This window comes from Podarcis gaigeae (genome assembly GCF_964106915.1).
Source record: "Podarcis gaigeae genome assembly, chromosome: 14".
NCBI classification, from domain to species: Eukaryota; Metazoa; Chordata; class Lepidosauria; order Squamata; family Lacertidae; genus Podarcis; species Podarcis gaigeae.
Genome location: NC_139690.1, coordinates 47,689,641 through 47,706,642, shown reverse-complemented (window position 1 = coordinate 47,706,642; position 17,002 = coordinate 47,689,641). Strand labels below are relative to the sequence as shown.

General features: G+C 46.1%; 1 protein-coding gene across 1 annotated transcript; it reads left to right on the top strand.

Annotated features, from left to right (window-relative positions):
* Positions 1–657: 657 nt before the first annotated feature.
* GID4 (GID complex subunit 4 homolog) lies at positions 658–15,770 on the top strand (the record flags this gene model as incomplete). The annotated part of the gene is made up of 6 exons (XM_083711852.1): positions 658–852; positions 8,050–8,109; positions 8,253–8,360; positions 9,177–9,278; positions 10,305–10,435; positions 11,562–15,770. 6 exons carry the CDS (start codon positions 658–660, stop codon positions 11,623–11,625), a joined length of 660 nt encoding a protein of 219 aa, XP_083567978.1. The 3' UTR covers positions 11,626–15,770.
* Between the last annotated feature and the right edge of the window lie 1,232 nt (positions 15,771–17,002).

The following is a 17,002-nucleotide window of genomic DNA, read 5'->3' as shown; positions in this document are numbered from 1 at the left end:
TGTAGACCCTCTCTTGGTTCCAAAAGAATTATAGTGAAATTTCCCTAGGCAGTAGAAATGAGAAGCCCCCGAAGCCAACTCAATAAAGGTTAAAATAACAATAATTTTTAAAACCTCTTCCTTTCCACCCTCAAAATCTTCCTTTTTTTGCTCGCCCATCCACTTCCTTATTCACCCACGCTCATGGGCGCCGCCATCTTTCTACGTCATGGGGGGAGCGCGGGGGAGGAGCTACCAGACGCGACCAATCAGCATCACAAACGCGTTTTGTCCTCTGCGCCGCGCCGTCTCCCCGCGACGCGTCGGAGCGAGCGAGGAGGACTGAGGGAGTGGAAAGAGAAAAGCCCGGCGGCGTCTTGCCTTCCTTTAAAAAAAAAAAATCCCTTTCCCTCCCCCTCCCTCCTACCCCCACGTGACGCCGGACACCCAATGGGGCTCGAGCGCCGCCGCACGGCGGGCCAATCATGAGCGGCGGGAGGAAGAGGAGGCGGCGGCGGCGGCGACGCCGCTGAGGGGGAGGAAAGGGCTGTGAGGGGAAAACAGAAAGAGGCCGAGGCAGGCCCAGCCGCGTCGGAGGCAGACCGGCCGGGCGAGGGGAGGAAGGCGAGGACGGTGCTCGCTGCCCGCGCCGCGCTGGCGCCGGGGGACCCGCCCGAGATGCCGGTGCGGAGCGCCTGCCGCTGCCCTCCGGAGGCCCCGGGAGGAGCCTCGTCCGCCGCCCGCCTCGAGCCGCCGCCGCCCATCAACACGGCGCAGCCCGGCGTCAGCACCAGCCGCCTCTACAGCGGCGCCAAGTTCCGCGGGCAGCAGCGCTCCAAGGGCAACGCCTACGAGGTGGAGGTGGTCGTCCAGGTCAGCAGCGCCGCCCAAACCCCCCACACCTCTCTCTCTCCCTCCCCCACCCACCCACACACTAGGACTGCGGAACTCCCTGCCTCAGGAGGCAGTGGCAGCCACCAGGCCGCCCTCTGTGGTTGTTTGAGGAGAATACCTAGGGGGCCGAGGTCCCTTCGCCCCCCCACCTAAGAGTTGAGGGAGCTAAGCCCCCCGAAATTCATTCAAATGGTGTGTGTGTGATGGGTTATGTGGGGCAAGGCTTACCTGGGAGGGGGAACCCCATTTATATTTTTTTCAAGTTGACAGCCCTGCCATAGTAGTCTCGGCCCCTGCACTTGCTTCCCTTCTCTGGCTTTGAAAGAGGGTCGGGCAGATTCACCGAGGAGAGGAGCCGTTGGTGGCTACTAGCCACCATGGCTATCCGTAGCAGCAAATGCTTGCCAATACCAGCTGCAGGAGGGGCTCTTGCGCTGGGGTCCTGCTTGCGGTCTTCCCTATAATGGGCACCTACTTGGCCCACAGGATGCTGGAGGCTTGGTGTACCTCTGGCTCTTCTTCTGTATGAAGACAGGGCGCTGAGGACTAGCTCCGCTGCAGGCTCTTGGCGTTCTTAGGACTCGGCAACCGGCTTCTTCAAACGGATGGCTTGTGGCAGATACAGTGGCGTAGCGTGGGGGGTGCAGGGGGGGCCGGCCGCACCGGGCGCAACATCTGGGGGTTAGGGGGCCAAATTCACAGGTTTGGGGGCGCAAATCCACGGGTTAGGGGGCGCAAATTACTTGCCTTGCCCCGGGTGCTGACAACCCACGCTACGCCACTGGGCAGATAGGAGGAAGGTTTTCTTCATGGAGCAGGAGCCGTAGAGTTTAGCTGGAGAACTCACTGCCACAGGTTGCCTTGACAGCTGACAGCCTGGGTGGCGTTTGAAAGGAGGCTAGGTGCACTTTGGAAGGAGGATAAGGCTTGTCAACGGGCATTGTCCAAAATGTTCTGCCTCTGCTGTTGTAGGCAGTGTGTCTCAGTATGAGCAGCTGGGAAATGCCAGTGGGGAGAGTGCTCCACCATTTAGGCCCTCCTTGCTTCTTATAGACCTCTGCATAGCTACAGAGAATAGGATCCTGGACTAGATGGGCCACTGGCCTGATGCATCCAGGTTTTGAGATTTTCTCCCTTTTTGTTACTTTTCATGGCTTGCATTTTATCGAGCTCAGCTGCCTCTAAAAGATGCCTTCATGAGCAGCTTTTCTGCTCTCACTGCCTGGAATAGCTTCTTCACAGAGGCAGAAGCAAAGCTGAGTGCTAAATAGAAATACGTTTCTCCCGCGATCTTGGGACTGAGTGCGGTCCTCCGTTGGAACGGAATATTTGAAGATTCAGGACAGATGAAAGGAAGGACTTGGTCACACAGCGCATAGTTAGGCTGGGATCTGCTCCCACAAGATGTAGTGATTGCCACTAACTTGCATGCTTTAGGCAGTGGCTTGGAGAAGTTGGTGGAGGTTAAGGCTGTCAGTGGCTATTGCTTATGAGTGTGTACTATCTCCGGTATCGGAAGAGATGTGTCATTAAGTTCAGAGTGCTGAGGAACATGATTGGGGAGAGTGTACGGTTGTGCTCATTCTTGTGGGCCAGATACAATGCAACTTTGGTCTGATTCAGGAGGGCTGCTCACATGTCACTAGCGCAGCTGTGATGCACCTACTGCCCTCTGCCACATCTGAAAGAATGAAACCTCCCTCTCACCACAGCAGCTCTGCTGGTGTGGTGGTGGTTTATTTTTCAGTTTTATTAAAGCATTTTATTTTTATTCTACGCATGTAGTACAAATGCACACATCACTATTTATTGTATTTATATGCCATTTTTCAGGGCAAAGCCCCTACCCCCAGAAGCTTACAAAAAACGATTAGCCACATACATATAATAATAATATAGCTTCATATGCTAGCAAGAACATTGTGCTCCCAACTGACTTGCAGTTCAATCTGCCTATAATGCTTCCAGTTATCTTCCATTCAGGGTGGCTTGCAACATGTTATGATTTTGTTGTTTAAAAATCCCCCAAAGATGGGGTTCAACAGTTTTAAAAATCCTAAAGCTTCGTAAAATAAAATCCTATCAGAATAAAAATGTCTTCAGTGGCTGACAAAAACAGGAAAGGAGGGCGGACACACTTTGCAAGATGAATTGCCCCATAATTTGGGTGTAGCCACTGAAGGACCCTTCTTCTGGCCCCACCCAGCTATACTCTCTCCTGCCCTTGCTGCATGTGATACAGAGCCTCTCCCTCTGATCTTAGGAGGTGGGCTGCCATCCTTCACAGACAGGCTTGCCCAGGAGCATGTCTCAGTGGGAGTGCTTGCTCCCAAGCATACAGTTGTAGACCAGGTTTTTAAAGAAAGGTGTGTCAGCCCTATGTCTTCCTTCTGGAAATTCTACAGTCTTTTGCTGCTATTAGGATGGGTAGAGGGGCAGTCTTCTCCCTCCATCTCACTGAAATTGAGATTAATTAATCTCAGGGATCTTGAAAAGCTCTTTGTCGCTTGGTACTGCAAGAGGTAAACTGGGTGAGGAAGTAGTTGAAAGAGTAATGGGACTGGAAGTGATACTAGCGTAGCCGTTACACATTTAACTCAGGATATCTAAAGCACCGCCCAATAAATGCATTCTTCAAGGAAGCCGCTGCTAGTAGTCCTCCATGGCTTGGAGTTTTAATGGTTAATTTTATCTCTATGCTGTTCTCTCTCTTTTTGGGAGCCTTGAACATCACCTGGAGATCGTGGTATTAAGCAATATATAAATTGTTGGAATAAAACAAGTAAGCTCTCTGTTTCTCTAGTGACAAGATGTGAGAATAGCCCTTACCCATTCTCACTTTAGGCTATACTCCCTGGCACCCACCCACATACTGCCACGTGTCACCTTTGGGTTCTAATGAAGTCAGTGGAACTTAACTTCTGAGTAGACGTGTATAAGACTACATACACTGTGAGCCACAAATATTTTGCCTTGCGTCTGGTTCTTGCTATATGCTCACTAGGTGGTGGTAAGCAAGAGCTGGTTCTCTCTGAGCCTGCAGCTAAGCAGCAGGGCACATGTTCTGTGTGTAAAGGCGCCCAGATTCAATACCCAGCATCTCTAGGTAGGGCTGTGAAAACCCCCTGTCTGAAATCCTGGAGAGCCACACCCAATCAGTGCAGATATTGCTGAGCTCAGTGGACGTGAACCAATGATCTGACTTCCATATGTTCCATGAGGAATTAAATCTTTCTTTCTAGTGTATGGGCCATAGCACAGTACAGGCAGCCCCCCATTTACACAAAACCAATATGTGTGTGACCTGTGTATATGTTCATCGCACCAAACCCAAAGTGACCCAGACACGTTGTAAAGATGTCACTGAAACGTCACTAAAAGGGCAGAGCATTTGCATACTTTTTCAGGGGGTTCCAGTTACTGTATACGTGATTTCACTGACGCACACAGAGCCTTGGAACATAGCTCCCACGTAAATGGGGGGCTGCCTGTAATAAAGCTATGTTCTGCATGGAAGAGACCCCAGATTCAATCCTGGGAACTTCTTTATAGGGAAAGATCCCTGTTTGAAATCCTGGAGAATTGAAGCCAGTATATATATATAACCCATTGTTAATTAATGGTCTGACTGTGCATTAGACAGCTTCCAGTGTTGTCACCTGCAAAAATGGGGATGATCCTGACCTATAATTTCTGATTGTTGTCATAATTAATTCACAGTAATCACTTTGAATGCTCAAAAGTGGTGTGTAAATGAGTATTTATGAGAGTGGCTTTTGTTTTATTTCCCACCTTCCCAAATAGTAAGATCAGGCCAGTAGCCCACCTAGTCCGGCATCCTGCTCTCACAGTGACCAATCTAATCTCCATGGGAAGCCTGAAAGCAGGAACTGAGTGTAACACCCCTGTCCCTGCCTGTGATTCCTAACAACTGGTATTCAGAGAAATACTGCCTTCAACAGTGGAGGCGAAACCCAGCCATACTGTCTAGTACCACTGATAGCCTTATGCTTCATTAATTTGTCTAATCCTCTTTTAAAACCATCCACATTGTGGCCCTCACTGCCTCTTGTGTGAGTGAATTTCATAGTTTACTATGTGGAAAAATTACATCCTTTTGTCTGTCCTGAATCTCCCAACATTCGGCTTTCTTGGATATTCCTGGGTGTTAGTATTACCTCTATCTAATTTCTCAATGCCATGCATAATTTTATACACTTCTGTTACGTCTCTTCTTAATCACCTTTTCTCAGAACTAAAGATCCCTTAGTGTTGGAACCATTCCTCAGAAGGGGGTCACTCCATCCCCTTGATCATTTTGGTTGTCCATTTCTGAACCTTTTCCAGTTCTACAATGTCATTCTTGAGGTGAGATGACCAGAACTGTACACAGTTTTCCAAGTATGGCTGCATAATCATATATTTGCATAGTGGCACTGGCATTATATGTCAAATGAAGGGATTTTTGCCCCAATTTGCTTTTTTATACATGGAATTGCTTTTACTGTTTTACTGCCCATTCACTCAGTTTGGAAATATCCTATTGGAGTTATCTGCAATTCCTTCTTGTTTTAACCACCACAGACAATTTCGTATCATCTGCAAACTCACTTCTTACTCTAGATTTTTTCCTGAACAAATTAAAAATCACAGGTCCCAAGAGCAATCCTTGAGAGACTCCACGTTATATATACCCCATTAGGAGATGTATCCATTTATTCCTACTCTCTGATTCCTATTTCTTAACCAGTTACCCATCCTCAAGAAGACCTCTTCTAATTCAGTGCCTGCCAAGCTTACTCGAGTGTCTTTCGTGAAGTACTTTGTCAAAAGCTTTTTGAAAGTTTGCAGTGTCAACTGGATCATCTGTGTGCTTGTTGACACTCTTAAAGAACTCTAAGAGGTTAGTGAGACATGACTTAACCTTTGTAGAAGACACATTTGCTCATCTTGACTCAGAGGCACCTAGCATTATCTTATAAACACCTACATAGGAATGTGCTCCTCAAATTCTTTCCTCTTCTTTTGCATCCCTTGTTATCTGCTTGTATTTATTTCGCCAAAGTTTGTATTCCTTTCTAGTCTCTTCATTTGAACAAAACTTCCATGTTCTAAAGGACACATTCCTGCCTCTACTAGCTTTTTTAGCATTGCTCGTTAAACACGCAGGCATTCTCTTGGCCCTGGGTGATACATTTCTTGATGAGCTTCTAATGTTGTGGTCTTAAATAACTCTCAAACATTTGGGGTAATTTGACCCTCTTGACTTTCCCATTCAATTTCTTTTTTACCAATCCCCTCATTTTGGGGACGTTTCCTCTTTTGAAGTTGAATGATCAAGGGGACAGTAGCATGTTGCCAGGACAAAATTACTCCTAGGGCTTGGTATCACCACCCACAATGATTCTGTGGAAGAATCTACTTTGGCCTTTCTGAATTTCTGTCACATATCCACAACTCCACACAGTTTGTGTCTCTGTACAAGCCATCAGGCTCAAACTGGGGATGGTCAAACTCTGCTTGTGAGTTTCCTAGAGTTCTCTGGCTTGCCGCTGTTAAAAATGGAATACTAGGCCTAGTGATCCTTTGGTCTGATCCAGGAGATTCAGTTCTTCTGTTCTTAGATTACACATGTGCCGTTCTCTTCCTCCAAAGGGTTTGAAGTATGACTGTATGTGTCTCATGGGCAGTGCTTAGATCCAGACAAACAATACTATTGTTTCAGCTAGAGAGCTGTGGTAGTGTGACTTCAGACTGCTCTCAAGGGGATGGGGTGGGGGGCTAAGCACAGACAAACAATGTCACAGTCTTAAGGTCAGGCGCCGCTAATAGCACCCACTGGTCATTGTTTTTCATTGCATCCAGTGCTATATTTGTCGACAGGTCAAGTTATGCTTTTATGTTTGGTACTTTCCAGTTCTGTTGCTGCTATGGCTTATTGATTTTTAAAAAAATTATAAACTGCCCTCTCATATAAAATCAAGGTGATGTACAACAACATATACAGGCAAAGTAAAACATAAAATACTGTAAAAACAATACAAAATGATTCATCATCTTGAAAACAGTTTAAGCTGCATAAAAAGGTCTTAAAGAGATGCCTGAAACGTCACAGCAATGATCCTTACTCTATCATGTCCACCCAAACTTTTTTTCCCTAAACTAAAAAGCTCCAAATATTGTAATATTTCATCACAGGAGGTCTGTTCCAGCCCCCTGTCCATTTTGAGAGGCAGAGACAAGGAGCAAAAAGCTGAATGGAAGGGTCAAGTTAATAGACACTTTCTAAGGCAAGAACCTGCAAGCTTGCAAGACTGAGTGGAGAGGAGAGTGAAGTGTCTCAAGCTGTTGCCTTGAGTCATCCTTTTCCCGAGCCATCTCAGTGAGTCTGTGTGTAGTCAGCGTGGCAGCCTGTAAATCAGTAGAATGAGTCAGTTTCCTAACTCTGCTGCCGTTCCCTTGGAAGCCAAAGAACTGTCCTCTACCCCATTCTCTTTTTCCAGATTAATGAAAGCCAGGGAGCATGGGGAAGCAGGATAACTGGTTTTAGTGCTGTGGCATCTCAAAGTAGGGCTGGAAATTTCCTGGGTACCTAGAATGCTGATGCTCATATTCAGAACACTTGGCATCCCTGTTCTTGTAGTGATGGTTCCCAAGCAAATGAAAATGAATCCAAACCTGCTGTTGCTTGGAAACAAGTAGTATTGTTCAAAAATTGCCTTTAAAAAACTGGCTGAGAGACTTCACTGTTCTCTCGTTCTGGGGAGCTCCTTTGAGTGGGGGATCCCAGTGGTTCTGTAGGAGCAGCCAGCAACTTGTATCCTATGACCCAAATTTGAATTAGATACATGCTTGGATTTAGATAAATTCATAGATGTGGGACATGAGAGCTGTGCAGGGGCAGGATACCTCTGAATACCAGCTGATGGAGAGTAACAATGGAGGAGGGATGTTGCCTGCAGGTCCTGTTTGTGGGCTTTCTGGAGATGGCCACTGTGGGAAATAGGGTGCATAGATAAAAGAAACTCCTATCACCTTCCCTCAGTTCCGATTAGTCTTCACATTGAGACACTAGGAACAGCAAGTGGTGCATTAGTACCACTTGAGTTTGTTGGTGTGCTGATTGTTCTTTAACTGGTCACAAAGTCATGGGCGGTTTTCTGCTTTGTCTTCCAGCACGTGGACATGGAAAACTCCTATCTCTGTGGATACTTGAAGATTAAAGGCCTTACGGAGGTATGTGCTTGAGGCAGAGTATTTAAGGCCAAAACTGATGTTCTGTGTGTTTCATTCCCTCTCCTAACTTCCTTGCAAAGGTAAGGAAACTTGCCTGGGAGGGTTATATGTGCTCATCATGTTCTTGCTTTGTTCACTTGCAGGAATATCCAACCCTTACAACTTTCTTTGAAGGGGAAATAATTAGTAAAAAGCACCCGTTTTTAACGCGGAAGTGGGACGCAGATGAAGACGTGGATCGTAAACATTGGGTGAGTTCCTTGGGCCTAGCTATGTGCCTGGGCTGTGCCACTTCAGGCTGCAGGTGCAGGCTCACGTAGTTGGCAAATTCCCTCCATCTAGGTGCTGGAAAGAAGGGTTCTAATTGAGTCTTCTCCCTTATTTGTTCCCTTTCTACAAGAAGGAATGTGTTTTAAGGGTAGAGAAAGAGTCCCTGGTAGTCTGAGGTGGTATACTTCAAGCACAGGTTTACCAGCTCAGTGAGAACTACACCCATCTGGACAGTGTTGGGCCTTAGTTTAGCTGAATTAGGACTTCAAGTGAGGAACTACTCTAGGTGACTTTGGTTGGTGGTTTGGTTTTTTTTGCATCCGGTCTCTAGGGTAGGAATTGGCAGCAGGTTCTGGACAGCTTCTTACCAGATGTGTCTGCGCTAGCTGGACACAGAAGGAAATTGACAAAGAGCAACTCTTAAAAGAAATGACACATAATTACATAGCTCTTATTTTATTGTTATTTTTTTGTTCTTACTGGCTGCCTTCTTGAGGAAGGCTGTGATGTCGCTGCATCCCAGCTGTTTGGCGTGACTGAGGCTGAGTTTGTAGCTGAACGCAGAAGGCTGGGTTTTGTGGGAAAGATTGCAATTCTGCCATGATCAGCAAATAGAGAGGATGGACAGGGAAGAGGGAACTTTGGCATCCTTCTCTGGAAATTGATTCCTTTAGTAGGTGGCATCCAGGGTCTGGCTGGTGGTGATTAGCTTGGCAGGTATTTGAACTTGTCTGGAGTCATGCAGCACACATCTTTCCTCCGGAATTGTAAGCACTGTGTGTCCCTTTTGCTTCTAGGGGAAGTTCCCAGCCTTTTACCAGTACGCAAAAACATTTAACTCTGATGACTTTGATTATGAGGATCTGAAGAACGATGACTTTGTCTTTATGAGGTGGAAGGTAAGTTCTTCATGTGCATTCACATAGGGTGTGTTGCTAGAGGGCCTGTGTGACAGTCTAACTGTCACTTAGCGCAGGCACACCCCTAGGAGGTGTAGGGTAATCTATCTTATTTGGTCTTGCTGCCTAATTGGGTTTCTGCAGGCAGGACGGAAGGATAACACAAGGTTTCCTTCCTCCTCCACATCCAGCAGGGAGGGCAAACATCTCTGAAATTCCTCAGTATAGTGTGCAGTGACAGCATGCATTATAGAATTATAGAGTTGGAGAGGGAGGATCATCCAATCCAACCCTTTCAGTACAGGAATCAGTTTGTAATAGACAGTCAGGCTTCCTGCACAGGACCCTACAAGGAAGGAAGAAGCCCCCTGCACCTCCAGTGTAGTCCTTGTTCTCTCTTGGCCCCCAGTCCAGAGCACTGCTGAGAACAAGAGCAGAGCATCAGCACTCTTATGTCCCCTTTGATGCAGTCAGGCTGCAGGGTTATAGTGTCCCGTGAAGAAAATTTGTGGAGTTTGAACCTGAAATTTCCCCAGAATTTTTCCGGACTTTTTTGTGTAGTAAACAAAGCTACAAAAATGCATTGTGCTTTCACTTGCTGTACCAATATCTCAATTTTTTGTACATAGTTAAAAGTAGATGAACAGAAATATTTGATGAAAAAATTAAAGTAATACTTAGTGTGTGTTAAATGTCCTTTACTTTGAAATTATTTATATTGGAATATTTATGAATATGTTCATTACTGGCAGCTCAGTTGCATTCACTTCCCTTGCACTGTTTAAATTTCAAAGAGAAGAAAAAGAAAGCATGTTTTAATGTATTTACTTTAGTAAACCCAGTGTGAGCTGTGCTGTGTGTGCATGCAAACACTTAACTAGGGGCTGGTGCCTAATGAAAGCTGTAACAGGCGGGGTGGGTGTTCTATTTTTCTGTAGAAAAATTTCCAGCAGACGTTTGCTGCAGTGAAAAAAAACTATCCCAGCTCCCTTCTAGCTTTTCAAAATTTTGTTAACTCTTGTGCAGGAACAGTTCCTGGTCCCTGATCACACCATCAAAGACATCAGCGGTGCTTCCTTTGCTGGGTTCTATTACATATGCTTCCAGAAATCTGCAGCATCTATAGAAGGCTATTACTATCACAGGAGTTCAGAATGGTAAGGGGCTGCCTCTGTGGAGCACTGGCTGGAGGACTTTCTTTTATTCTGCAGGGCAAGAGAAAAGGGCACTAAGCTCAATAACTTGATTGTGGTAGCCGAAGGCCATGACACAGACAATATAAAATACAATACAATACAAAAGCTTTGCTTAAACAACTAGAATCATGTATTGCAAGCAAGCCTACAAATGAGGAGCCTCCACAACCACATACAGTGCATTTCAATTTAGACCTCTGAATCTTCCTTACAATTTACTGCTATTTTGTCCAATTCCTCCTCCTAAACTTTCTTGTTCCCAGTGCAAAAAGGAGTCACTTTATGTGACACCTAAGCATTAGACAACAGCCACTGAACCGTCTCCGCCAAGGAGAGACAGCTTTCTTGAACAAACAGGGGAGTCAGAAGCATCTCCTAGGTTCTGTGTATAACAGGCAATATAATAAATAATAAAGAATGTCTTCTACTTGTGGTTGCCCACCTGCAGAGTCTATCTGTGTATGGGGTCTTGTTATAATGCCCATCCAGCACAGCTGAGGGCATTCCTTGGAAACGCAGCTCAGTAAAGGCAGATCTTAATGAAACAGGCAAGAGGAGAAAAGGGCAACAGATTCTACCAGTGCTGGAAATGAAGAATTGGGAGTGCACTTGGAGAGTGCACCCAATTCTTCCTCTTCAATTTGGCCCTGTGGGTTTACCTCTCAAGTGGGGGGGGGGGGCTGTCATGCTTAATTAGGGCTCACCAGCTGAAAGTTGCTCACTGTGTGACTTTACTGCTTTGCTCAGCTGAACTGGGACTGCTTAAGACACTGTGCCAAGGCAATCTACACGTTGGTCATGTTCAGACAATCCCATATTGGCCTAATAAGCTGAGATAGGAATGAGCCTCTTGCCTGCACTTGGTGCTCCTTCCTTCATGGTGCAAGCAATGAAACCAGGAACCCATGGTTACCATCTTCTGAATAAGCCAGGATGTTACAACTAGGCAAGAGTGCTGGGGCAGTTGAGCAGGGGTCTGCAGTGTGGCAACAAGTTCCCGAGTGTTAGAGTTTGAAAACTGTTGCCCTCATTAAGCAGAATAAGGGGTAGATTATATCATTAAAATCATCTTTGCTTGTCCCCTCAGGTATCAGTCTCTGAATTTGACTCATGTCCCAGAGTACAGCGCACCCATTTACGAATTCCGGTGACAGCGATACCAAGAGTGGCGCCGAGAGATGGCCAGTGGGGCCAGGGGGAGAGAGAGAGAGAGAGAGAGAGCATGCTCTGTTAAGACAACTGCGATGTCCCTGTCAGGACAGGAGACTCCAGGCTCTTCTCCTGTCGGGCTACCGGACTGGTGTGAGAGCGTGAATGTGAAGCCTAAGGCTGCCGGAGCCTGACCCTTCCTCCAGCTGCGTGGCAAACTTGATACTTTAATCTGGTTTTAAAGCTACCATTCAAATGCACTTTTCTTATTGCACAGCTAGTCTCTTTACCACTGAAAACTCTTCTGCCCCTTTCGGAGGAGGAAATGGCTGCGTCCAGCTGGATTTCCTTAGAGTAGAGGAAACGTAAGCTGCTGCCGGCTTATGTCTCTCCGCACTTTGCTGTAGCTCATGGGTTCTACTTAAGAGCAAGTCATCCACAGATGCCCTTTCCTTTCGAGCCTCAGCATTGCATGAGGCTCCTGTGTGCATCACACCCAGCTGTGGCATCCACTACGGGAAGCAGTTGGCCAAGAGGAGGAGGGCCTAGCAAATCGCCCGTTCCTGTTGGCTAGCAAGGCTGCATCTCTCAGGAACGCTAACCAGTCACAGAGGCGTAAGCCGTTGTCTTGGATTGCACCAAGGGGGGAACGGCTAACAGGCCATCATAGTGGGAAACGTAATGATGCTTATGCAAAGTCTCAGATCTTAAAGGAAAAACTTTAAGGACTTCTTACAAAAAAAGAGAGACAGAGAGCTATTTTTATGGCCATCCCCCCTCAAAAAGACTCAATGGTATATGCAAATTGTCTCTCATTACCTTTTTACCATGGCTGCTTTCCCTGAACCCCCTCATGGTGAAAGCAGTGAAAAGTCAGTGTTGGTTGATGGTGGTGATCTCTCTGTGCAACAATCCAGCAGTGTTGACACCCGCTCATCCCAGCGTAATCGCTTAGCGGTGGTGTGAATATTCAGCTCCATGCACATGCTCCCATTTCTCATGCTACAGGAAACATTTGATGTTTGCTATGATTTCTATCAGGGAAAAACCTCCTAACTCTCCATTAAAATAAACTGCTCTCCAAGGACTTGAAAATGTTCGGAAACATAAGGCTTGTGTGCCAAATTTTGTGTGGGGCTTGTGTGTCTGTGGTGGGCTAATACGTGTGTGTGTGAGAGTGAGTGAGTCTAAAAGTTGCTGGCCTGCTTAACATGGCACTCATCCGCAGAGGGTTTTCCCAGAATCGTCTTGATTATATGTACCATTGGCTGGCCCAGGAGACGGAGGCAACTACCCTGCCACTTGGTAGATCAAGACTGTTGTGCAGCTGAGCCTTTTGCAGAAAAATGTCCAGCTCTTTTCAGTTTTTCCTTTATGCCTTTGTAGGCACTTGTAGGATTTACAAGGCAGCTTAAGGCAGGTCTGTGTGCAAGGAAGGTACTGGTACTTTTCCCGGGAGTCTGCCCAAAGTTAAGGCTTGCAGTGGCTGCCCCATTTGGGATCTGCTCTTGTCCTGTGGCATTGCTGTCATTCATAGTGGTTTGGATTTCAGAAAATAGTAATGGCACTTGGGGCTGAGAGATCATTTCTCTCCTCTCTACATGCAGGGGTCTGTGTGCACTGCAATAATGAGGGAGCACAGAAGAAAGTGCAGATTGTGGTAAGCCACGTGGAAGTCAACTTTCAGTAATTCAAGAGCGAATTTCTAGCCCCCGTGGCTTTGATATGTTTGAAAGTGTGGGAAATGCCTAGGGACGGTTTGGAAGACAGAGTTGTACAAGGTTTCAGTGGTTGAGAGGAGGAAGGGTTGCATTTAGGGTAGGACTAGTGGTGGGGTAGTGCTATATGTAGTTCCTTATTTCCTCCTCAGCCAACAAAGGCAGAATATATTGTGCAAAAGAAAAGAAATAGTGTGCATGCTTGCTCAATTGACATCTGCTGTGCAGATTGCAGAACTTTGTCTGTCTTGGTGCAGAATTTAAATTGCCAAGATGCAGAGTTCTAATAATTTTAGAGCAGTGTACACATAGCCCTGCTTGTCCTGCATCTTCCGAAACAAGTTATTGAGCATTTTAAAGAGTATTTTTTGCATACAATGTACGGGCAAAGCCCCTTAATGGAATAGGGTTGAATCATATTTTTTTTCTTAGTTCAGGCTTGCTCTCCCCCCCCCCCCCAACCATGTACTGTACATTGCAGTGGCAGATTTGCTAACTGAAGCCTTAACAGGAGTGTGTGGGAGTGCTCACATTAACCACGCAGGACATCCTTTCATGGAGACAAACATGGCAAAGAGGCCAATTTCTCCCTTCCCTCCCCTGCAAATCAGAGCAGTCTTAAGAAGCTGCCTGCTATTTTCAGGGGGACGGGAGAGATACGAAGAGCTTGAGGAAATGTGGCAAATGGGCTTTGGCTGGCACTGATCCTGTAGACTGAAGTTGGAAATGTATTCCAGTGCATCTGAATAGCAGTGGGGGTTTTCCTCTTCACTTTCAAAGGAGAGGAATCTGAAGTGCTTTGCATGGCCACAAGGTGTAATATGACATCCAGATACGTCTGTTAACCTGACACAGAAGAGTGTAAGCTTGGATGCTGATAGGGAAGTGGATGGGGAGAGTATGGCTGGGTTTGTGAACCTCTTCACTGCTTTTCCACCCTACCCCCTCCCTCCAGTTTTGATCCACGAGTTGGCTGTCTATGCACAATAATGGAGGTTATTTGAGTGCTTTGGGGCAAATATCCCAGGCTGTACAAACAGCTGCTCCTTCCCTTAGGCTTCTCTCTCACCTTATGCTAAGAAGATATCGCACTTGGAGACTAGGAATTAACTGTGCCTTTGCTTTGCTTTAAGATAAGGGGGGCACAACTGGAAATTAGAGTCTCCAGAGGTAACTCCAGGCCAACTGAAACCACCTTGTGTGTTAACAACGCAGGAAGGGAGGGCATCTCCAGCATAGCCCACGAAGGGGTTAGGGTGAAGGAGAGAGTCTCCTGACAGCAAAGCACCATGGTCCTCATTTCACTTTTGCGAAGCTTTGCATGCAAGAAGTACAGTGCAAGGCGAATACTAGCATTTTAATTCTGTCCCCTGTATTGTGATGTACAATCCACTGCAAGTGGCCAGGATCCAGCACATGCAATTGCCAGTTCCACATTCCCAGGAGGGCTTTGGGCCTATAGATCTATATTACTATAGATCTATAGGACAATAGCACTCTGTGCTGCATAGCAAAGTGGTCTTAAGTTGAAGGGAGTTGTCAAAAGCAGTTTAGGCTAATAGCACAAAATGGGAGAGGGAGGAGTCCAAAATCCATAAAGGGGTGTGTGTGAAGCACAGCTTGATTTTAATTGCAAGCTTATTACCTTTTAGATGCTAAAATATTTATTCAGAGATGGACAGAAAGATTACCTGCTGTAATTCACCCTTCCGAAACAGGATTTCAAAATCATTTCAGAATAATAATGTACTGTAGTCCATGTTGTGTCAACAGTTTCTGTATTTGTGTTATGCAAACTTGACATTTCATAGAAAACAGCCTTTAAATTGATACTTTGAAAGGGCTGCATTCGTTCTGAGGTCTACTCTTAATTTGGCAAATGCTTCTGTACAAGACCACCTACAAGTGCTTGCATTTTAAAAAGTGATGGGGAGAGGCTGCAGCACAACTCCCTTCATGCTTTATTACTGGCTTTGCTGGCTGGGGTTGATGGGAGTTTGAATCCAGTAAAATCTGGAAGGCCACAGGTACCACGGGCAGCTTAAAAGGACATGGGAAGGAACAAGCATTTTAGAAATTGCTTTATTATTTAGCACATAACGCCCTCCCCCCCCCCCCCGGTTTGGCTTGACTTGCATTCTCCACACACACAAACAAGCAACACACCTTTCCCTTATAAACTGTCAGATGCTTAAAGAAATGAGAGTATGAAGCATGGTTGCATTGTGCTTGTAGAGAAGACTAACAGGCTGGGGCTTGTCCCAGGAGGCAGCGTGGCTTCCGAGGGTGGAATCTTCCAAGTCTTACTGAAAAGGTTTTATAAAGCTATCTTGTAAATCAGAGTATTAAAGAGTATTTATAGACAAATTGCAGAAAAGGGAGTTTTTCCAGAGTTATCAGTGTCCAAATTAAAAACATGAATTTAACAAGGATGTGTTGTGTGATGTTTCTCACTGTCCTCTCTTTGCTGCTGCTGCTGCTGCAAGAGAACAATGGCAGGGCAGGGGTGTGGGGGTTGTGTGCTTTTTTAAGAAAGGCAAAAACTGACCAAGGAAAGCTAGAACCTGTATCTGCAGTTCTTGCGTAATTCTAATTCTGTAGGCAGGGAAGTATGTTGGGCCAGAACCAACCTTCAAAGGCAATCAGAAGTATGCTGGACACTGAAGCCTGTGATCATTTGCTCCTTAACTGCACCCTGCTCTTGCCCTGCCCATCTGTTGCATAGGTCTGTATCATAACTAAATTAGGTCACAGATCAACATGGGGCTCTCAGCAGAGTTTTGACTTTTGACCTACAGACACCTGCCAGGCCCTATCATGCCCTATATTGATGAGGCTTTGAAACTTAATAATTATGTTGCTAGCCTTAACTGATGTACAGTTGCTCTGGCCACAAACAAGCCCTTTGGTGACTGCTTCGTTCTCACCAGTTTCCTGGCTGCCCATAAAGGACTCCCATCAGTGTTTATGGCCAACGTGCCAAACTAGGGTGGGGTGGTGGGTTTCTTTGGAGGGGTGGAGGTGTAAAGGTCTTACAGGTGCTTCCTGGGTTAGAAAGGGATAAATAAATCCTATATAACTGTTACCTATGCCGCATGTGAAGAGAGGTGAGTCTGAGAGGGTGGGATGGGGTGGTTGTCTTACAACAGCCCAGGCCTTCCCAAGTATCCCTATTTTCCAGGGACATCTGTAATTTAGAGAAGCCATTTTGGTTTCTTATTTGATCCCGGAATGCCCCACTTTTCAGTAGGATGTCCCTATTTTCATTGGATAATGTTAGAGGGTATGGAGTTGTCTGACCCCCGAGCCATGTGAAGGCAATCTTGTATAGGGAAGGGTTTTTTTATGTTTTATGATGTGTTTTATATGTGTTGGAAGCTGCCCAGAGTGGCTGAGACAACACAGTAAGATGTGTAGTAAATAGTGAAATTATCATGGAATGGGACATCCCTATTTTCATTGGAGAAATGTTGGAGGGTATGACAGCCCCAGTCGGTGTTTTCTCTTTTTTTGCTGGGGTGCGGGGCAGGGAGCTGATAATTGTACCACAGAATTGTAGAGTTGGAAGACACCACGAGGGTCATCTAGTCCAAGCTGCCGCAATGCAGGAATCTCTTGCCCAGTGTGAGCCTCCAAACCATGACATTGAGATTAAGAGTCT